General features: G+C 44.6%; 1 protein-coding gene across 1 annotated transcript in view; it reads right to left on the reverse strand.

Annotated features, from left to right (window-relative positions):
- FAM241A (family with sequence similarity 241 member A) overlaps positions 1–23636 on the reverse strand; it is a 138125-nt gene extending 114489 nt beyond the window's left edge. Inside the window, exon 1 of the mRNA XM_069230238.1 lies at positions 23138–23636. Within this exon, the coding sequence (XP_069086339.1) occupies positions 23138–23350 (213 nt within the window). The 5' untranslated portion in view covers positions 23351–23636. The remainder of the gene's footprint in view (positions 1–23137) is intronic.
- Positions 23637–23858: the final 222 nt, after the last annotated feature.

The following is a 23858-nucleotide window of genomic DNA, read 5'->3' on the forward strand; positions in this document are numbered from 1 at the left end:
CTAACCTCAGAATCTAAACAGTAATGTTTTGCAAAAGTGTGAAGGGACGACCAAGTTGCGGCCTTGCAGATGTCGACCACAGGAACACCTCTGGCTAAGGCCGAAGTGGCCGACTTAGCTCTGGTGGAATGAGCTCTAATGCCCTCAGGAGGATCCTTCTTTGCCAAAGAGTAACATATTTTAATGCAAAGAACAACCCACCTGGATAGTGTTCTCTTGTGGACTGCCTTTCCTCTCCTCTTGCCCACGTATCCAATAAACAGCTGATCCTCCAGCCTGAAATCCCTTGTTCTATCGATAAAGAAGCTCAACGCTCTCTTTGGGTCCAGACGGTGCAGTCTTTCTTCCTCTTTGGAAGGATGAGGCGGAGGATAGAACGTGGACAAAGTAATTGCCTGAGCCAAATGGAAGGGTGAAACAACCTTCGGGAGGAAAGCAGCCTTGGTCCTCAACACCACCTTATCCCCATAAAAAGTTGTATAAGGGGGTTTTACTGATAAGGCCTGCAACTCACTCACTCTCCTTGCTGATGTTATAGCTATCAGGAAGACTGTTTTTAAAACCAAATACCTCAAGGGGCAAGAATGCATAGGTTCAAAAGGGGACCCCATAAGGAAAGTCAGGACTAAGGACAAATCCCATTGCGGCATAACGAATGGCTTTGGAGGATATTGATTTAGAAGACCTTTCAAGAATCTGATAACAATAGGGGATTTAAATAAAGATGGTTGGTCTGGAAGACATATGAAGGCTGACAAGGCCGATAAATAACCTTTAATGGTAGCCACTGCACAACCTTTCTGCGCCAGAGATAGAGCAAAAGACAAAACGTCCGATAGATGAGCATGTAAAGGATCAATCTGCCTCTCTCCACACCACGCAACAAATTTAGACCACCTATTAGCGTAGATAGATTTAGTGGAGTGTCGCCTGGCCGCTAATATAACATCCACTACCTCAGGCGGGAGAGAGAAGGAACTCAGGTTGCCCCGTTCAATCTCCAGGCATGTAGGTGCAGACTCTGGAGGTTGGGGTGTAGAACCTGCCCCTGCGACTGTGAGAGGAGGTCTGCCCTGAAAGGGAGACGGAGCGGCGGGCACGTTGAGAGTTGGAGAAGGTCGGAGTACCACACCCTCCTTGGCCAATCCGGAGCTATTAAGATTACTAGAGCCCGGTCTTGGCGAATCTTCCTCAATACTCGAGGAATCAAGGGTATGGGAGGAAACGCGTAAAGCAACTGGCCGCACCAGGTCATTTGAAACGCGTCCCCCAACGCTTCCTGCATCGGATACTGAAGGCTGCAGAACAACGGACAATGCGCGTTCTCTCGAGTGGCGAACAGATCTACCCGAGGAAACCCCCACTTCTGGAAGATTAAACGGACTTGATCTGGATGGAGACGCCACTCGTGGTCTGCCGAGAAGTGGCGACTGAGACTGTCCGCACGCACGTTCAAAACTCCGGCCAGTTGGTTTGCTATCAAGCAAATCCGATGGTCTTTTGCCCAGGACCATAGTCGAAGAGCTTCTCTGCAGAGAAGGTACGACCCCACTCCTCCCTGCTTGTTTATGTACCACATCGTGGTAGTATTGTCCGTTAGGACCTGTACCGACTGACCACAAAGGGAAGGGAGGAAGGCCTTGAGAGCCAGACGTACAGCCCGTAACTCTAACAGATTGATGTGAAAAATCTGTTCCTCTGGAGACCAAAGACCTTTGATCTCCAGATCCCCCAGATGAGCTCCCCACCCTAGAGTGGAAGCATCCGTTATGACTGTGGCCACTGGTGGCGACTGCTGGAACGGCTTTCCTTGTGAAAGATTGTTGCTTGCAATCCACCACTTCAAATCCACAGCAGCATCTCTGGAGATCTTGACAGTACCCTCTAGATCCCCTCTGTGTTGAGACCACTGCCTTCGGAGGCACCACTGAAGAGCCCTCATGTGCCAGCGAGCATGCGTGACCAACAGAATGCAGGAGGCAAAAAGACCGAGCAGACGAAGGACCTTGAGGACTGGAACTACCGCTCCATTTCGAAACATTGGAACCAAATCCTGAATATCTTGAATCCGCTGAGGCGGAGGAAAGGCCCGACCCAATGTTGTATCCAGTACTGCCCCTATGAACAGGAGGCGCTGAGAGGGCTCTAGGTGAGATTTGGGCTCGTTCACCGAAAAGCCCAGGTCGAACAACAACTGGGTTGTTGACTGCAGATGACGCAACACAAGCTCCGGGGACTTGGCTTTGATCAACCAATCGTCCAAGTAAGGGAATACTGCTATCCCCTTCCTTCTGAGCTCTGCCGCAACCACCGACATCACCTTCGTGAAGACTCGAGGTGCTGAAGTAAGACCAAACGGAAGGACCGCAAACTGGTAGTGTTGCGATCCCACCACAAACCGGAGATACTTCCTGTGTGACTTGAGTATCGGGATATGAAAGTAAGCATCCTGCAAGTCGACAGACACCATCCAGTCTTCCATGTTCAACGCCAAAAGCACCTGTGCTAGGGTCAGCATCTTGAACTTTTCCTGCTTGAGGAACCAATTCAAGATCCTCAGGTCCAGAATTGGTCTCAAACGACCATCCTTCTTGGGAATCAGGAAATACCTTGAGTAAACTCCTTGACCCCTTTCCTGCTCCGGGACCAACTCCACCGCGCCCTTTAAAAGGAGGACTTCTACCTCCTGTTCTAGCAACAGGAGGTGTTCTTGTGAATACGAAGGGCGGGGCGGGATGAGGGGCGGAAACTCCCGAAAGGGAAGGGTGTAGCCTTTTCCCACAACACTGAGAACCCAAGTGTCCGACGTAACAGTCTCCCATTTGGTGAGAAAATGCTGTAATCTTCCCCCTACAGGAGAGGAGTGAGTGGGAAATGGTGGAAGCCTAAGGCTGCTTCCCCTGCTGCACCCCGCCAGAGGATGAGGAAGAGGCAGAGTGCTGCTGAGAAGCTCCCCTGGTGCGGACCCTACCCCTCCCCCTAAAAGATCTATAGGGATGGGAAGAGGCAGGTTGCTGATATCTTCCCCGAAAGGAAGAGGAGGAAGAGCCACGCCCAAATCCACAAAACCTCCTGAAGAATCTGGAAGGGGCCGTGGAAGAAGGAGCTTGGAGTCCCAACGACTTAGCCGTGGCCCTGCTCTCCTTAAAACGTTCCAAGGCCGAATCAGCCTTAGCCCCAAACAGTTTGTCCCCATCAAACGGGAGATCCAACAATGTGGACTGTACATCTGCCGAAAAGCCCGAGTTACGGAGCCAGGCCTGTCTCCTTTCCACCACAGTTGTGCCCATTGCTCTGGCTACCGAGTCGGTGGTATCCAGTCCCGTCTGGATAATTTGGGTCGCAGCAGCCTGGGCATCAGAGACAAGATCCAAAAGACCCTGGGGAAGCTCTGTAAACGAAGAGATGTCATCCATCAGAGCATGAATATACCTCCCCAGGATACAGGTTGCATTGGTGGCTTTTAATGCCAGACTGCAGGACGAAAAAATCTTCTTCGACTGCGCCTCCAGCTTTTTTGAATCTCTGTCCCCAGGCACCGTCGGAAAAGAACCAGGCGCTGACTTGGACGAACAGGAGGCCTGCACAACCAAGCTCTCCGGCGTAGGGTGCCTAGATAGGAAACCAGGATCAGTTGGAGCCGTCCGATACCTCCTGGCCACGGCTCTGTGAACTGCTGGGGAAGATGCCGGCTTCTTCCACACCTCTAAAACCGGATCCAGCAGAGCGTCATTAAAAGGTAATAGAGGCTCCGCGGCGGCTGAGGCCGGATGCAACACCTCTGTCAAAAGGTTTTGTTTCGCCTCCACCACCGGCAAAGGCAGGTCCAAAAAACTAGCTGCCTTCCGTACCACTGTATGAAAGGAAGCAGCTTCCTCGGTATATTCCCCGGGGACGAAAGGTCCCACTCAGGGGAAGTGTCCAGCCCACTGGCCGACTCCAGTCCACGCAGCCCATCACCCGAGTCCTCTAGCTCTCCTTCCTCTAGGGCTCGTTGGTACTCCTGCTCTTCTAGTACCCGGAGAGCACGCCTCCTTGAATGCAGTCGTTGCTCAATCCGCGGAGTCGACAATACCTCCGCCGAAGTCGGAGATCGGCGCCGATCTTCCGAAGCCACCGACGCCGCATCCGGCGCCACAGGTAACTTCGGCGCCGACTGAAGAGCAGTTGAAACGGATGGACCCACCGGAGTCACAGGCCGAAATCTCGACGTCGACGGGATGGAAATCCCTGGGGCCAATCCCTCCGAAGCCACCGGAGCGGCCACCGGCGCCGACACTGGCGCCGAGCCCACGTTCCCAAACGGGAGAAAGGGCATAAAGGGTGCCGGCCGAAGAGGCGCAGGATCACCCAAAGAAAAGGCCAAAGGCCCAGCCGGAGCACCCCCTGGAGCCATCTGTTGGAAGATGGCATACATCGCATTCAAGAATGCGGAACTATCGGCTCCAGGGGTGGGAAAAGCCGGATACTGGGGTGCCTGACTCGGAGGCGACCCCGACGCCGGCCTCGGCGTCTGCGCCGGAGAAAACACTTGAGGCTCCAATACCTCAATCACCGACGCCTGTCCAGGCGAAGTTGGAGACGCCGGAGAGGGCAACGGCGTCGAAGGATGCGGCGTCACCGTGGGGCTGACCTCCCATGTTCTTCGGCGCCGATCCGGAGACCTGGAACGAGCCTCCCTTGAATGACGCCGAGATTCTCTACGGCGCCGGGAGTCTCGATGACGCCGATGTCTTGGAGAAGACTTTTTCTTGTGATGCTTCTCCTTTGACTTGGCCATAAACAGCTTCGCCTCGCGTTCTTTAAGGGCCTTCGGATTCATGTGCTGACATGAATCACAAGTCGAGACGTCGTGGTCGGAGCTCAAACACCAAAGGCAATCGGAATGAGGATCCGTCACCGACATCTTGCCTCCACACTCACGACAAGGCTTAAATCCAGACTTTCTCTGCGACATTATTTCCACAGAGAAAGAGTACGCAGCAAGATATACACTGTAACCGCAAGAGTAACAGTTGCTCCCTCGAAGATAACCGTTTCGAATGCACGGAAAAAAGGGAACTGACGTCTGCACGTCGTCGAGGACCTCTTATTGCCTGTATGACGTCAGACGGCGTCGCGTGCGAGACAGTGACGTCCTCGTCGACGTGCAGAGACTAGTAAGAAGATTTCCGTCGAATGCTGGCGCCATGGGAGTATTCATGAGGTGAGGAATCCACAGGTAGTTGTATCCATCAGAATGAAGATTTCACATTGCCGGTTGCTGCTGGGGGTCCCTCTAGTGCAAGGAGTTGGGCTAACCGGAGCTTCATGTTTAAGGTTGGTGTGGGTGGCAAGATCTTGGCGCAATCTCGCCCGTGCCCCGTCACGAACAGTCTAAGCCATTAGGATTGCTCCTTTTTATTCCAGCCAGAGCTCAACTGATGCCACACCAAGTGTCCAGGATCTGGGAGGCACCTCTTGGGGATCAGGAACTCACTTCAGATTAGGCCAAAAAGGGCTCAGGTGGGTCTAATCACATGTTCAGAAATGTCCAGAACAGCGGGTCAGCTGCAAGGAGGCCTCTGGAGCTTGCTGTGTCCCTGTTGCTCAGAATAGGAAGCTGGCTAACTAGCCCTTGGAGTCATTCAGGTAGCCTGGCAAGAAGGGAGCAGGTCCAGTCTTCCTTCTCAGACAGCAGGGCAGTCCTCTGGCAGTATAGCTGTCCTCCTTCAGTAGTATCCGCAGGCCCTGGAGTGTACCGAAGAGACGGTGCGAGTGTCCCACTTTTATACATGGTGCCGGCTTTGAAGTGGAAGAAACTTCTGGAGTTTATCCCTGCTTAACCATCTGGAATTTTCTACTTCCCTGCCCTGGTTTCAGGATGTGTGGGTTCAAAATGGCCTAGTGTGAAGTTCTTTCTGTGTGTACTACGACAGTGTCTTTAAAGTGCTAGTGTGACATCTCTGCCCCTTCAATCATGTCAGGATGGCCCATTCTGCCGACACCCAGTCTCTCTAATGTGTGGCTACTTGGGAGGAATACACAAAGGCCAAATGTTGACTACACCTATTCATGTGACCTAGGAAACAGGCTGGGGGCACCAAATGGGAAGGACAAGAAAATGCCATCTTTTTAAAATTGGTATTTTCAGAATTGTGACTCCAAATCTGATTTCACCATTAAAGAGGATTTAAAATTACAATTCATTAGAATGTACACATAAAATTCCTATCTACTTCCAATCAAAAGTAAGCATTTATTAAATTGATATGGTAACTCAATGTTATCCTAAGGAAATGATAGCTCTCTCAACAGTGAAAAACAAATTTGCGAGTTTTTAACTACTGCAAAATGTAAATCTTAAAAGTGCATGTCAAACTTTTTAAGTACACTGCACCCATAGTATGGGCTGTTTAGGGTCCACCCCAGGGGTGACATATATATATGAAAAAGGTTTATTTTGCCAGGTTGAAGGAGCAGTTTTAAACTGCACCCACATGCTGCAATAGCTGGCCTGAGATGTTTTAAAGGGCTACAAAAGTGCTGCAGGCCCACTAGTAGTATTTAATTTATGGGCCCTGGGTACCTGTAGTACCACTTCACTAGGAGCTTATAAGTAAACTAAATGTGCCAATTAAGTATAAGCCAATTTTACCAAGTTTAGAGGAGTGAGCACAAGGACTTTAGCACTAGTATGCAGTAGTGAACTGCACAAAGTACTAAAGCCAACAAAAACAAAGTAAGCAAAATAGGAGGGTGAAGGCAAAAGGTTTGGGGGCGACCTTACATAGAGGATCAGGTCCAACAATTTCTAAATAATGTTGTAAAGACATTAAAAACAGAAACAAAAGAAATTATGTAAATCCTCTTATCATACCAGTGGGAACAGAAAAAGAAGAAAGATCCAAATAGCCACACTTCTTTCTGGTCTTCCTCAAGATTCCAACATGACTTATGAGCATGCAAACAGCACATAGTCTTGGTCCCAATATGTCTAAAACACCCTACCACAAGAAAATCAATGGAGGTTATTATCTACTTTCTTTACTATACCCAAGGGATGAAGTCTTCAGTTCTCAATACAGCCAAAACCAAAAACAAATTATCCAGTATGGGCCTTCAACTCAACGTTTCCCAATACACTTAATTCACTGCAGACGAGGAAAAATGAGTTTGCAGTGTACTCGCCTAGTCTGAAATAGCATAAGATCCAATATAGGGTCCTTATCTCATTTAGGTGTAAGTCTAATTAACAGAACAAAACACTTGCTTTTACAAACAATTTTTTAAAAATTATTTCTGAGGTTATTTTGATTGTAGAAAAAACTGATACATGACTGAACCATCTGAAAAACATTACACTTCAGATTTGTAACTTGTGCACATAATTTAATGACATTCAAACTTTAGCTTTCTTATCTTAACAATTAGGTCTGTCAGGTACTAATAACACACCAATCTAAGCTAACTTACCATTTATTAATAGTGGTCTTTCCACTTGTTTGCACTACAAGAGTAATTACACAAAAAGACTCAAACGCCAGATGATCACCATGTACACCACTTTTTACCACATAGAACCTAAACAATTATAATCAGTCAACAACCATTTCTCATTTAAGACACACAAATAGTATGCACTATAATACTTCCTAAAAATATCCATCATAAATATAGCATCTAACAAAGCCATCCTCTTATACATACAGAAGACTAGATATAATGCACAACACTTCTGCGCTCTGCCTAGAACTCTTAACACACAATAATACACCAGCTGCATTATCTAACATTGTACATCGTTCCACTATTACTTCTTTAAACTGTCTTCTTGCACACATTTTGCCAAGTAGTACCTCAGGTCATTGCTGTAACATTGATGGCAAATGCCACCATAACAGAAATAAAGGATCTACTTTTAATATACATGATCCCACCACACACACACACTTGTTATTCATTCAACAAACTTGACAGCCTATTATTAAGGCTATATACAGAATGCTGATATATAACTCTTTGACAGAAAAGGTCCTTACTTATAAGCATAAATAAATAAGGTATTTCATTTTATCACACTCCAATTATAAGAACAATATATAAAATGTCTGCTCATTACTAATACATGTCTTGTAGTTTTGCTTAAGACTGTAAAATGTACCAATTATATAAACATGTGAGCCGCTAACTACAAACAGGTTATTTATTTCCTTGTTTGAGTGACGCAGACATTCCAGATTCTGGGCCAGGTAAATATATCCAACTAACAACTATATTCATTCACTTTTTCGGTGGGCACTGTACACTACAATGTGACATAAAAGTCATGTTATCTACACTTTCCTTGTGAAGTCACTTAAAATCATCTCATGGAGCATCTGGAGAATGAATAGGGGGAATAAAGAGCCACAGTGAAAAACTTAAGGTAGGCTAATCTTGTTGCAAATGGTCTTTCCCAAGCTAAATGGGCTGAATTCAAGGGCGTTTAGATAAAGCATATTGTTTTGTATAAAATTACTAGGGAAAGAGATAGTGTTGCTTTTCTCATCAGCAAAGCTCTATAAGTCTGGGTGGTTAAGCCTGACTCCAAAACAGCAGTCAGATAGGTTCAAGGGACTGTACAGATAAAATAGTATTTTATATGGCTCATTGAGAAAGTCACCATCAATGGAAAACAGACTATTAAAGGAGCGATCCTATCCTAGATTGACATGGACATTTAAGGTTAGATATAGGGGGAATAAAACACCCAAAATGTGTTTCGAGGACAGTTAAAAAAGTGTCCTTAAGGAAACTTGGAGACTTTGAATCCCATCTACAATCTTCTTTTCCAACATGTGCTATTATATTGGACAATCACATATGTCTTCACTGATAACCACTAATCAATCACAACTAATACTGGTGTTATTGCACTACCTGTACTCCAGCCTCTTTTTAATTAGATATTCAGTAGCTAACACCAAACGCACTTAGGTGGAGACTCAATAACTTCCACCTCATATCAGACATTTATCACATGTACGTTAGCTACATGAAATATTTGTAAGTAACAATCTTCCTTTTAATACCATTATAGAGAATAACAGTGACAGTTTGTGGAAAGAAAATAGAAAGAAGCTGTGAAGCAATCCAGATCTGTGGTAGCTAAAACTGAAACCCTTGAGACTCAGTTTTCCAATTAATGTGCTGACTATGTGACTTCGACCAAAACCTATTTTAATAAATGCAGCAGTACAGATAACAAATGTCTACTTCTTAGAGCCGAAGGGAAAATAACATGGAATAGTTGGAGGTGATACTGAAGGAGAAAAACAGCTAACATGCTTTTTTAAAGTTCAAGGAAGTAAAAGATAAAATGGGTGCTTTAATAAAATAAGGAGGTTTCCATCATCATATGTAATGACAATTGTTGGATGCTTCCCTGTAGGATTCTAGAGTGTAGGTCCAGAGAGAAGCAGGCAGTTGCTGTGAAGAGAGGACGTGTTCAGAGTTTGTTATTGGGGATCTTATTAAAGCATTTCCTTCCATGAATTGTGTCCAGACATTGTAAGTGGCGACGAGGATGGGATGCTGAGGACACTGTGGGATTGGACTGGATTGTCAGTTTCAATTTGGTGAACAACCCCTAGTTCTTGCTTTAAGTTTCAAGATAAGCTTATTGGACATTAGCCGGAAGTCTAAGGAAGCCCAGTAATAGGGGTAAGTTCATGATGAATGGTAAGCTTGGGACCGTGTTCTGGTTAAATTAATCCCCAACAAAGTTTTGAGCTACTGCGAGTGTTGCACGTGAAGCCACAAGCCGAGACAGTGTACGTTACTAATTGAAAATGTGTGCTGCACGAGAAACCTCGAGCTATCACTGTGTACATTTAAAAAGAGCATGTGTTGCGCATGAGGCCACGAACCACAACGGTGCATGTGAAAAGGAACAGTGCGTGTTGACAGTGAACGGCATTGCTGAGGATATATGGGCATAATCAAGGAGGCATGCTAATGACAGCCAATTCACCGCAATGCCAAGGTGTGATACATGTGTGAAATCCATTTATTCAGGAGGTCAAGGTGTGTGTGACTAGAATTGCGAGCACGAAGCAGATGTCACCCACGCACCTTCAAAGAAGCATTGTGATTGGCTGACGACATCATCACAGCCAATCGGTTCTTCTTGGCTGTTGCTTAGGAACACGGCAAACCAGGAAGTAAACTTACAGACTGCTGGATGCTATGAAGGAAATACAATCGACTTCTTTTAAATCTCACGTTTTCAGAGGATGAGATGCTGGTGATCAAGCAGCGATTGTTTATTGGAAGTCAACACTGAAAGTTGATATTTTTTAACTGTTGGCAACACTAACATTAATGTTACCAACATTTCATCAGTTTCCAGATGACTACACAATCATCTAGCTCAGGACGACGGTTTCCAATCTGGTTATTTTAGTTATTTGTTTTAGGAAAATAAACTTTGTTATTAGAATTTCAATTAACTGGTTGTGAGACTAATAGTATTAAAAATTTTGCTGAAATGAATATGTCCTCCATAATTGCACTTCGGAAATTTTTACAAACTCCAGGTACTCCAGTTATATTGTGGTCTTTTGAGACCCATCTAAAAGCCATTTGGGTGGGGGGGGAGGGGGAGGCGTACGTTGCATCCCGTAACTCAGCTCTTTTCAAACACATTTTGAGTATTGAAGGAAGAAAGGTGTTAAAAACACTGCCCATGGCACATACAGCCACATCTAACAAGGACGGTGAGGGGGATGATGTGGAGATGTCAGAGAAAAGTGTAGCTGATGAATATGAAAATGCTATGAAAACCTTAGATGAAAATTTGGGGAAATAAAACAGTATTATAGTGGAGAGGCACAAGTGTTTAAGATCTCAATTGCCAGGTGAGAGTGTAGAACAGTATGTATCAGTGTTAAGAACATAGGTTTCTACATGCAAGTTTAAAGACTTGCATGAAGAAATTATAAGAGATCAATTAATAAATAGGACTAGCAATACCAAAATTCAGGAAAGGTTGTTAGAATTGAAGGATCCCTCTTTACAGAAAAGAATAAATATAGCATGTAGAATAGAAAACACTATGGAACGTAGAATAGCACTACGAGATATGTTAACCCCTTTGCTGCCAGGCCTTTCCCTCCTCAGGTGCCAGACCTTTTTTTGGCTATTTGGGGCTGTTCATGCTTAGGCCCTCTTAACTTTTTGTCCACATAAGCTACCCACGCCAAATGAGTGTCCTTTTTTCCAACATCCTGTAGAGGTACCCAGAGTTTGTGGGTTCCCCTGTAGGAGACCAAGAAATTAGCCAAAATACAGCATAAATTTCATTTTTTTTTTTTTTTTATTGGAAAAAAAGGACTGCAGAAGAAAGATTGTGTTTTTTCCCGGAAAATGGCGTCAACAAATGCTTTGCAGTGCTAAATTCACCATCTTTCCAGCATTCAGGAACAGGCAGACTAGGGCAAACCATTGGGCACCAGCAGCCTTCCACTTCTCCACAAAATGTTGTTTACTGAGGACATTTCAGACCACATCATCCTATAGTCCCCAAATTCCCTCCTTACATTTTCTGCATGGCTAGAACTGCTGGACAAACATGTCCTAAGCTGTTTCAAAACATTATCCTGCTCAATAGCTTGTTTCCAGTCTTCTTCCTTTACCGCTCCAACACAAAATTAAGATACACTGGCAACCAACCATTCCTCATCCTTGTCCACATCTCCGTCTTCTTCCTTGTCTTGTAACGGTAACCTAGATGGACAATCTGCATTCCCGTTTTTATTACCTGGAACATATTTAAGTGCAAAGTTATACCCTTGCAACCGGTAAATCCACTTGGCAATTCTTGGGGTAGCTCTGTATGCCCCTTTTGTGGTGAATATATCGATCAAGGGTTTGTGATTGGTGCAAAGCTCAAAAACAGTTCCCCAAATATATGTTCTAAAATGGTTTACTCCACACCAACATACCAGTGCCTCTTTTTTGACTACAGAATATGTTGCCTCAGCACCTTTTAATGTTCGTGAAGCGTAAGCTACCACTCGCTCTTGTCCATTTTTCATTTGAATCAAAATAGCACCCAAAACATAAGCACTAGCATCAACCACAATTATTGTTTCATCTTTAGGATCAAAAGGTTTTAAGGCCACAGCCTGTACGACTTCATTCTTGACTCTGTCAAATGCTAATTGCCATTCAGGTGTCCACTCAAAGTTCACACCCTTTTTCATTAATTCCCTTAAAACATGTGCTTTGTCAGTGAAATTCTGCACAAACTTCGAATAGTACTCAACTATACCAAGGAACGACCGAAGTTGCTCTTTATCTCTTGGCGGAGGTGCACGTTCAATTACTTCCATAAGTTTAAACTTGGGTTTCACACCCGCTCCTGATAATGTTGGTCCAAGATAATCCACCTGTGGTACCCCAAACTTGCCTTTCTCCTCATTGACAGTCCACTCTGCCTTTTCTAGCTTAGCTAGTACATTTTTCACTATTAAATCATGCCCTCTAGCATCCTTACCTCGCACTAAAATATCATCCTAGAAAAATAGCACATTTGGGACACCCTTCAAAATGCTACTCATAACTCTTTGGAACGCAGTTGATCCAGACGCTAATCCGAATGTCATGCGTATAAATTGGAATCCACCCTCCGGTGTGATAAAAGTTATAAAGTGTTCTGAGTAGGGATGCAAACCTATTTTGTGGTAAGGGTTAGATTAGATAAATCAATTGATGAAAAATACTTTGCATCCTTAACACTAAAAATCATTTTGTTTATATGTGGCAGAGGATGCCGGTCAATCCATATACATTGATTGAGGTCTCTCAAATCCACACATGCCCAACTTGCCATTAGCTTTCCGCACCAATACTATGGGACTTAAGCAATCCGAGGGTTCTATTATACCAGACGCACATAAACGATCCAACTCTTCTTTGAGTTGGGTTCTTAAGACTAAGGGAACATTCCTCACTTTGTGAACTCTAGGTAAGCTGTCCGAATTTAATCAGATGTTCAAATTTTTCTAGACAACCCATTTTGTCAGCAAATAACTTTGAAAATTTCATTTTAGAGCTTGCTTTCTGTGCTTCCTCAGTAATTAAAACCTGCTCAGGATGATTGGGATCAAATATGATACCCAGTGCTTTTTGATCCCTCCTCCCTAATAAGGCTCTGCCTTTTTGCACTACATACACCTTGCCATCATCAGGTCTGTCCTTGTATGCTAATTTACCTTTGAAATACCCCAACAAAGGTAACTTCACTCCACAATAACCTTCCGGTTCAATATCAGGTAAACATAAATCACAGTTGCCCAGCATTTCCTCGGTGTTCTTGTCAGTGATGATATTTGGAGAACAAGAATCAGCCCTCCTCATTGATTCTTACAGTACACTTTGGAGGGCGATACCCTTCTTTAGTCTACCCCACCCAGTCTTCATACACTGCCAACACTTCCACACTGTTGTTTTCCTCATCACTAGAGCATTCATCACAGTATTCGTTGACTATATTTAGCACACATGTTTCGCTTGTGATTGTCAGATTTGCAGACACAAGAGAAATGTCCAATTTTCCTGCATTTGAAACATTTCGTCCTAAACACAGGGCACATCTCTGCATCTGCATTATGTCTTGTACTACCACATCTGTAACATGTTCTTTTATTACTTGAACCTGCTGTTTTGTTATTCTCTGTACAATTAGTTTTCCCTTTTTGTGCCACATTTACCTTGCTATGTTCACTTTTCCCATTATCTTGTTCCTCATTAAGTTCTTTACCCCCTTCCCCGCCAAGGACGTAGCAGTTATGTCCATGGCTGCGGCGCTGAGGCGCCAAGGACGTAACCGTCCCGTCCTGGACCTGGCTCAGCCTCCCACCCCCTCCCATGAGTAGGGATGGAAGGGGAATCGCTTCCCCTTCCACCCTCTCCCTGTGACGTCTGATGATGTCAGCGCGCGATTGTGTGCTGACCTCACCAGAGGCCTCCCCCATCGTGCTGGAAGCCCAGCTTCCAGCATGATTTGAAGAGAAATACTTGCATTTCTCTTCTAATCGGGGGGGGGTGGGGGAGGGCAGGGAGACATCAAAGGAAAGGAAAGGCCTCTCCTTTCCTTTGATGTCTCTCTAAGCATTTCTGCAGCCTGATCGTGAAGCGATTGGGCTGCAGAAATGCTCACTAGACACCAGGGTGTTTTTTTTAATTTTATATAAATGATCAAGCAAAGCGACCCCTTGAGAAAGGGTTGCTTCCACTGGGGGCATTTTTTAAGGCCTTTTCTGACCCCCCTGGGGGCAGATCGGCCTATTGTAATTAGGCCGATCTGCCCCAAGGGGGCAGACACCTCTAGACACCAGGGATAATTTTTTATCTTTTACATTTTTATTGTTTACATGTGGAGAGCGGCCCCTTAGGCGTGGGTCGCTTTCCTGGCGGGGAGGGGGATTGTTTTTAGGCCTTTTTCTCCTCTGGAGCAGATTGGTCTATTTGTCTTGGGCCAATCTGCCCCCAATGCGGGCAGAAATCACTAGAAACAAGAGTTTTTTTTATGTCAGTTACACACAAGGGTAGCTCCCCTGGGGGGGCAAATTAATTTGAGGCCATACCTCTTGGGCACCAGGGAGTGGTGTGTGTGTGTTTTGTTTGGGGAGGTGCAGCCCCTTGGGCAAGGGGCGCCCCACAACGGGGCACATTACTGTTGGCCATTTCTGCCCCCCATGGCAGCAGATCGGCCTATTTTTTGTAAGGCCCATCTGCCCCCAAGGGGGACAGAAAGCCCAGCAGACACCAAGGAATAATTTCTTTCAAAAAAGAGGGTGTGACTGTGGCCAAATAAATGGGGTCAAAGTTGTTCTGCCCACCGGTGGGCATATGTTGCAAATACCCCCGATCTACTCACCTGCAGGGGGGGGGGAGTGGGGGGGGGGGGGGGGGGGGGACAAAGCATACTAGATTCCAGGGAATTAAAAATCAAATAGTGGGGTGGTGGCTACCAACCCGTATGGGCATGGTTATGCCACCCACCCCCACTGAAGGGGGTAACAGTCTTTCAGCTCTCCCCTCACACACTAAAAGATCTTATCTCAACAGCAAGCAGGAGGACATTTGATTATTTTGGGTTACGGTTTTACATTTGGACCATGAGAGCTTGTCTAAGTCTCAAAATCGCCCCTCTTGAAATGGTGAGGGCTGCACCTTTTGGACTTTGGGACGCTGCCATGTAGAAAATTCTACGAGACCGAGACACATCTGAAAACTAAACATCTGGGTGAGTCCAGGGTGGTATGCTTCACATGCACCACACACCATTTTCTTAACCACAATGCCCTGCAAACCTCCAACTTTGCTTGAAATCATACATTTTTCCCACATTTCTGTGATGGAACCTTCCGGAATCTGCAGGAATCCACAAAATTACTACCACCCATCATTGTCGTATCTATACGGATAAAAATTCCGCCCCACTTGTCAGCCTAAAAACATATTTTTTCCCCTAAACTTCCCTTTTGGACCAGCTTTGATTCCCCCTCATTTTCGGCATGTTTTTTGGCTTTTCCCTGTCATAGGCACTTGGCTTACGTACACAAGTGAGGTATCATTTTTATCGGGAGACTAAGTGGAAGGTTGGGTGGTAGGAAATTCGTGCCAGTGCGGTGATCCCACACAGAAATGCCGGGAAAATTGTTTTTTTAGCCAGAAAACACTGGGGGATCCACGCAAGTCACACCTCCCTGGACCCCCTCGGGTGTGTAGTTATTAGAAATGTCTGGGTTTGGTAGGTTTCCGTAGATGACTGCTGAGCCCAGGACCCAAAATCCATATCCCCTCCCCCAAGAAAAAAACAAACAGAGTTTTGGGGCATTTCCTGATGCGGACACTAGGCCTACCCACACAAGTGAGGTACCATTTTTATCAGGAGACCCGGGGGAAAGCTGGGTAGAAGGAAGTTTGTGGCTCCCTTCAGATGCCAGAACTTTGCAGCTCCGAAATGTGAGGAAAATGTTTTTTTGTTTTTTTTTGCCAAATTTTGAGGGTTGCTAAGGATTCTGTGTAACAGAACCTGGTGAGAGTGCCACAAGTTACCCAATCAGGGGTTCCCCTAGGTGTCTAGTTTTCAGAAATGTCCAGGTTTGCTAGGTTTTCCCAGGTGCCAGATGAGCTAGAGGCCTAAGTCCACAGCTAGGCACTTTACAAAAAACAGGTCAGTTTTCTTTGGGAAAATGTGATGTTTCCACGTTGCGTTTTGGGGCATTTCCTGTCGCGAGCACTTATGCTGGTATTGCTTCCACTGTGGCATGTCAAGCATGAAAAGAAGGGCTTGCATTAATTTTTGGTGGCTGGGCATGGGCAGAGATATTGAAAAGTTTGTGCGTCATTGCAAAGCATGTATGTGTAGTGACAAATCCCACAAGTCAGAAGAGTCTCCTATATCGCACACGGAACTGCCAGAGAAAACTTGACAGAAATTAGCCATGGATATATGTGGGCCATTCAGTGGTAAAGGCATTGAAGGGAAATATGCTATTGCTTTAATGGACTATTACTCTAAATGGCCTGAAGTGGCTTTTGCAGTGAAATTACAGCGTAATAGGTGTTTCCGAGGAAGTGTTCAGTAGAGAGGGTTACCCTGAGAGTATAGTTACCGACTACAGACTACAATTCACTGCTGATGAATTTCAAACGTTCCTGAGAAGGGTGGGAGTTACTCACCACAGAACAGCGGTATATTATCCAAGGGAAAATGGCCTTGTTGAGAGTTGTAACTGTGTTATAAAAGAATATGTACAACTGAGTGTTGAGAGTGGGGCAAATTCTAAGGATGCTGTCAAGGATCTATTGTGGTGTTATTGCAACACTCCACAATCAGCAACAAGCTCTTTTTGTTTATTGAAGAAGAGGCATGCGGGCACAAAAGTGACACCATTATGGATGAGCGTAGATAAGACAAGAGTGGTTGATAAAGAGGTCAGTTTCAGAGCGTGAACTAGTATCAAGAGAAGTAGTTTGATAGGCACAATGACAAGTTGATGAAGTTGTCGAAATGGTCACAACCCAAGGTTGTGAAGAGGGTATTCGGAAATAGCGTATTTTTGGACGACAACAGAAGATGAAATATTAGGAGTCACATTGTGTTATGATCTAGAATGTAAAAACTGGAAGGAACAGAATAGTAAAAGCAATGTATCTTCTAATCAGTCTGTGCCTTAGGCAGAAAAGTGGGGAAGTGAGCGCATAAAAAGGAAACCTGTCTTGCATGAAGATTATGTATGTGCCTAATATTCAAGCAGTTTTGCAGGATGTCAATAGCAATTACATTTTAGTGTTAATGCATGCATGCATTCTTATCTATTGCTGTTATTAGGTACAGTTCTCTGTAGGATTCTAGAGGGTAGGTCCAGAGAGAAGCAGGCAGTTGCTCTGAAGAGAAGACGTGTTCAGGGGTTGTTAATGAGGATCTTATCAAAACATTTCCTTCCATCAAATTGTGTACAGATGTTGTAAAAACAATGATTTATTCCTGTTATGTTTGGAGTTTAGCAAGAACTGTACACCTCTGAGGTTACCACTCTCGTTGGACGACCTGTAGGCCATTGTATTCAAAATCACTAATCTCAGTTGCCATGAAAACTACACTGTTGCACTGTATGGTCCTTGATCATTACAGACCGAATAAATGAAGACAGACATGCAATATAAAACGTTACAGACCCAGGACTGATCAGACTTTGAATGCAATTTAGCTAGATACTTAGCAAAGACTAATGGAAGTATATATCCTCTTTCCAAAAAGTAATCAGAATAATTATTATTAGGGCCCCAGTAACTTTGATCCGTGGAATAAACATGCAACAGGGACCAAAAACTACAACCTCAGATATCTTATTAATAATGTAATGAAATGTAAAATAAATGAAAATATTAAAGCCAACAGACTTGAACCAATTCTCTGTTCCCTACACAGTTTTAAAAAAGCAGCTTCAGTTAAAGAAACTTTCTTCTTCCAAGCCCAATCGTTTTATGACTTTTTTGCACAGAACAAGTAATAACAAAAAGAGGCATATCTTGCTACTGCTTTTGACAACACAAACACATTCAAACATTTAGAATTACATTTTTCTTTAAATCAATTGACACCTCCTGATGTGAGGGAGGAGATGAGGTGTTAACTCGGTCAGTTGGAGGAAAGGAAACTAAATCCCTTAACACAGGAGATCGGTAAAGGTCAAGGGGGAATGAGAGAAGCAGCTTATGGGCAGAAGCCATGATGTTCCAATTCCAATATGAGAGAGCTACTAAAGCATGAAAGTAAGTCCTGGAAGGAGGTACCAAAACTTTTAGGTAAAGATGGTAAAGGTACTGTGGAAGGGTACGTGAGGGTGACAGGTTATTGCTAATCCCCAAGTCAACAATCAGGGGTGTGAAGCGCAGGACATCTTGTTTGGTGTCAAGGACAACAGGCCTGGGACAAGTAGATTCAACCCTCTGCAGCACAACCCCTTTCGGCTGCCAGTTTACAGTTTCACATTATGGATCAGGGAAGCAGGAAAGGGCATTGTCTGCAGGTAAGGTATTATTTGTGCTTGCATGTTAATGCTGTTCGAACTTGTATTTATGGTTCATTAATCCAAAGTCTTTATTATTAGGGTGAGAACGCTAAGGAATGTTTTAGGCTCAGATTGCACTACTGGCAATGGTTTCAATATAAAAATATGTACACATGTTCTCAATTTAACAATATAAGGGTATGTACAATGCCACCCAGCATGCTCTCTGATTAAATACAACTATTTGTGAAACCTTGAAAGCAAGATTGATGATTCTTTGCTTTCAAAATACAATTACATTTTACCAACCATTTCTTTGAAGCATCATTAAGCAAAATGTGTTGATGCATACTAATATTTCCGAAACAATATTCATATTGGAAAATCAGTGTAACCAGTTTCAACAAGACTATAGGATACATAAAAAAAAAAACATTGGCAAAGCCAGTAAGTCGGAAAGTGATGGTCAGCCTTTTGGATTTTGTCAACGTGCGTCTTGTTTTTACATTGTTTTTGTAACACTTTATTGTTGTGGGGGCTGCTGAGCCCTCACCATTATAAAAAATGCTGGCAAAATCACAAATATTTTTGGGTCTCAAAAGCCACACATTGCCACAGAAGTCCCTGCCACTGAACAAAACTACTTTGTGTGCTGATGTAAAAAGAACATAATGCTGTCACTCACAGTGAAGCCAGCTCATAGCTGGAGACAGAATTTTAATTAAAAAAACAAAAGCTCCTGCTTTTTTTAATTTATTTTTTTAAATCTCTTTATTAATGTAAAAGAACATTATATTGTATACATTTGAGCAGTCAACACGGCTCACATTATTGTCCACAATATTCAAATCCAAAGTGAGAGTGATATATGGGGAATAAGGAGGAAGAAGAAAAAGGAAGAAGATGATAGAGCTATGCGACTAACTGTGTGAACTGTCCAACTGTCCAGACGGGAGCACTGGGCCTGAGTGGTTGATCGTAGGGCGGGTACCCCCCTGGAGATGATGTGCTTGAATAGATGGCCTGAAGCGGGGGGAGGAGGGGACGCACTCACGAACAGGATCTCTGATGTTGAGGAGGGATAGGGGAATCGCCTTTAGTGATATAGTGCGTTGGGCACTAGTGTTCCGGACCAGCGTAATCAGGGCCTCACAGAAGGGACCAATGGCTTCTTCTTATGATATACTACGATCGGTCATTCTCCTTCGTCCTAGCCCCCGGTGGAGACCCCCCGAGTCAGCACCCCCCTGTGTGGTCCTCTCCATTTGCTATATAGTAACCTGGGGGAGCCTGCTCATTTGATTTATGCTGCGAGGGGCAGTGTAGCTGATGTGTGGGTTGTGGTCGGGACGTGACATGCATCCGTAGGCCACAAGGTCTAGTTAAGTCTTAGATTTGAAAGTAATGATCTGGTGGTCGGGCACAGTCACTTAATCAGGGCGGGTGGGAATCGTCCTTGGCTTCCAGTGATGTGACTATCCCCTTGAACTGTAATCCTCTGTCTTGGAATGAGTGTAACGTGTGTGCCGCCGCCCTCGCCCACTGCAGCAAATCCTTTAACCATTGTCAAGTGTCCGGTGCAGCCGGTGCCTCCTGCTTAACACCAGATCTAATAAGGGACCCAGTTCTTTGAGAAGAGCTGGTGAAGAATCCTTTAACATGCAAGTTAGTAGGTTTGCACAGGCTCAAAAGGGCATTCCAACCCTGGAACTATTGCTTGCTGCTGCCTCTAGTCCCAGTATGGAGATTAGAGGAAAAGTAGCAAAATAAGGGAACTGCAGGTATTCAAACCCTTCTATGGTATGAACCATGGTATAAGCAGAAGCTATTATCAGAGTTCTTATATTATGAGATTGCTGCCATAATTTGTAGTTGCACTACATGGCACCAAAGGGACAAGTTTTTTTCTTTTTTAAAGGACGGGTAGATTTATGAATCACCCAGTCCCATGGACAAGAAGATATTTTATTCAATTCCACACCCCTGAACAATATGCTTGTCATGGAGTGGCGGGAATTCCATTGAGGACTTTGATTGGTTATTCACACCAGAGATCTTCGTGATGACATTATTTTCTTAGCATTTTTAATCTGACTCTTACAGGCTTTAATACAGGAGTTGAGTAGGTCTGGCATAGTAGCAGTAGGCCCGGTTTCATGCTTGATGGAGGAACTGGAGGTATAGTTTGGATTGCACAACTTCAGGGTAAACCATTTTTCCAAGTGATTTTTGGGGAGTGAATTTGTTTTTCTTCACAGAACAACCTTTTCCAGAACAGAGGTGACAAGGTTGTGGAGGCAAGATCAAAAAGTAATTGGGTTCAGTGCTGCAGTGAGGGTTGGGTACAATCAGGTAGAAGCAGGGTCATTCACTCGGTGAACACTTTTTCCCAGCCTATTGTGGTTATGTAGGTTGCTATAAGGGGCCAGTAAGCACAGGCCTTGAAGGACATATTGATGAAAGAATGTCAAAATGGAGTATCCAGGGAATTGGAACATGTCTGCAAACAGTTCAAAGCTTCAATGTTGTGGATGAAGATTCAAGAGCTGGATTGGTTGAACTGATCCAGCTACATGCTGAAGTCACCCAATATGATAAAGCTATGGCAGGTGACAAGTTGTACCCTTTGGATTGATCTCAAGTTGCTACCAGACTTGTGTGTCTTGCTTCTCCAAACATTTACAAAAGGTATGTCCTTTCACTCTACTGGAAAAATCAAGCCTTGGTAGCTGGTGAAATAATTTTGGATCACCTGGAGCAGGAAAACAGTAGATATTTAGGATTCTGAATATTTTTCTTTAAAAAAAAACATGTTTTCTATATGTTCTTAAACTGGTAGGTCATTACAAACCATGATGTTATCTACAAGTGCAATGAAAAATCTACATTTCTTTTTTGTTGTGCATCCTGTTGTCCAGAATGTTACCCCTGGTTACATCTTATCTGATCAAAGCTCCCATCAGCCTTTAAGTACAAAAGGGGTACAATGTTATGTTAAATGTATTTGTAATACACTCTATCACCCAAGGGTAGCCTGAAACCATTAAATAAATTCTCACCGATGCAAGTCATTAGCCTTCAGAAAGAAACTGAATACAAACCCCTTCTATCCATCCTACCATTTCTTGTTGTAAAGAAGCTCTTAGAAACAGTAGAGCTAGAGTTGCCGTACTAAAACATCTCTACGTTCAATCAAGATGTACAGTATGAGTCATATACAAACTTTCTTTTTTTCGGGTCACCTAACCTTTCTTGATATACCAGCTTTGTTGTTTCTATCTAGTTCATTCAAACGGTTTTGGCATATCAGGCATATCTGTTTGTTAAAGTTTGGGAACAAAACAACGGGCATGTTTTTTACAAACAAGTTTTAGGGTGTGTTTATTTACAGCTCAATTGAGCTATCACCAATTAATTTGGAATATACTGCACTCACGCTGTACTTTGTAATTTACTATTAAAAGAACACAGCAGACTGGCTTTCTTCTTCCATTAGAAACATTTTTTGGTGATTGTTTTAGTCAGCTGATATACTTGTAAAAAACAATACCCATGCGGTAAAACGTGTGGTTTGGCATAAATAATGGAGGTGTAGAAAATAACATTTAAGCATGAGAAAGCGTTTATTTATTTGAAAAAAAAAATAAAAGAAATAAACAAAGTTCCGCTGACTTTTCCCAAGTGGAAAAAATACGCAGTTTATTTTGGAGACGGACTCTTCCTTTCACGATTACACGCATCCTAAACTGGGGACGAATTTACTAATTCTGAACACATTGAGTCAGTGCTTTAAATGGAAATGTAGAAGTGCATGTATTCTCTAGAGTACCTGTTTGCTCCCATGAAGTGATCGTCCTTTCCCACTAAGGGCCAGATGTATCAAAGGGTTTTACCCATTCTATGTCTATGGGAAAATGTGTTGGTACATATGTATTACAACAGTGCTGAAAAGTGCAGGTACTCCGCCTCTCAATTTAAAAAAGTACATGTACTCAGCACTGGAGCGTACCTGTCCATTTAAAGCACTGCATGTAGCGCAACGTGGACGCAGAGGCATGGGTGGAAACTTGTCAAAACCATAATAGCAAGGCATTTCTAACACACGACTACATAAACTTTCAAATGAAAACCGTTCAGTGTCATAGAGGGAAACTTAACACTTTTGGAGAAAACTCCGGCGAGAATAGGGGCAGGCTTAGCGTCCCAATGATGCTCTTAATGCCGTGGGAACAAAATGTAGGTTACAAAATTAATAGCATATTTTAAACTCCCGTCTCGTCTGAGCCCAGGCCTAGTGCTGAACTTTAATGAAAAATTGATTGATGATTGTTCCGAAGTGCCAGATCAAGAATGTGCCCATTACGATTGGAAAAGGGAATGACAGCTGGTTGATAGTGGCGGCGAAAGGGCTCAGCCCGGGCAGTAGAGGAACGGGGACTTCAAATGCCTCATGAAACAGGACATGCGCGTCACTGCGGGGGGCTGACACCTATGTCTGGCAGGGGTGCCTCGGTGAAGCAGCAGTCCTGAGATGAAAGGGCGGGCGCATGGCTCCATGCACATATGACATGTTTGTGGTCACTCACCGGCGGACGCCGATGCTCCGCCCGCCTTTGGGGTAGCCTTCTCCATAGCCCGTCTGCCGAGAGCTCACAATCCTCCTGCCGCAAGGCTCCGCAGCCCCAGACGCGCTCCCTGAGACGCCGCAGCTCCTCTGCAGCCAGGGCCGCGGGATCGGGGCTCATGGCGCCCCCGACGCTGTCCTCCAACTCTGCTCCGGGCTCTGCCGAGTCGCACATCCCGCGCGCGCTGGGCAAGGGCCGTAAGGGTGGTCACGCGCTTCTCCGGAGTAGAGTGCGCGCAGCGGTCGCTGCAGCTTCTCAGTGTGGAGCCACGCGCCGGCGCCTGGCCCCCAGCCCAGCGGTTTCCCTTCCTCAGGCAACTGTCACCAACCGCTCCTACCGCCCTCCGCCCCTCCCAGCACTGGCTGCCACAGGCGGCGGCGCTGCCGAGCGCGCGTGACGTACATGACTGGAGGCTAAACTTCACTATCTCCCCCTCCGCGCCTTGAGCACACATAGACGGACGACAACAAAGTATGGCGTGCGCAAAGAATTCGGTGCAATCAGTCCGACGTTGGCAATAGCTCGTTCAGGGAGCAACCATTGCTGTATTCTGTTCCATAGACACCACTTTTTTATACGGAAAATAACGTTTTTCTGAGTTGTAATTCCATTTGTTTTTGTTCTAGTGTTTCCTAAGAGCCAAACGACGGTGCGCGAGTAAACGTCTGTGCCTTACGCACAC

This window comes from Pleurodeles waltl, chromosome 1_1, assembly GCF_031143425.1.
Source record: "Pleurodeles waltl isolate 20211129_DDA chromosome 1_1, aPleWal1.hap1.20221129, whole genome shotgun sequence".
NCBI classification, from domain to species: domain Eukaryota; kingdom Metazoa; phylum Chordata; class Amphibia; order Caudata; family Salamandridae; genus Pleurodeles; species Pleurodeles waltl.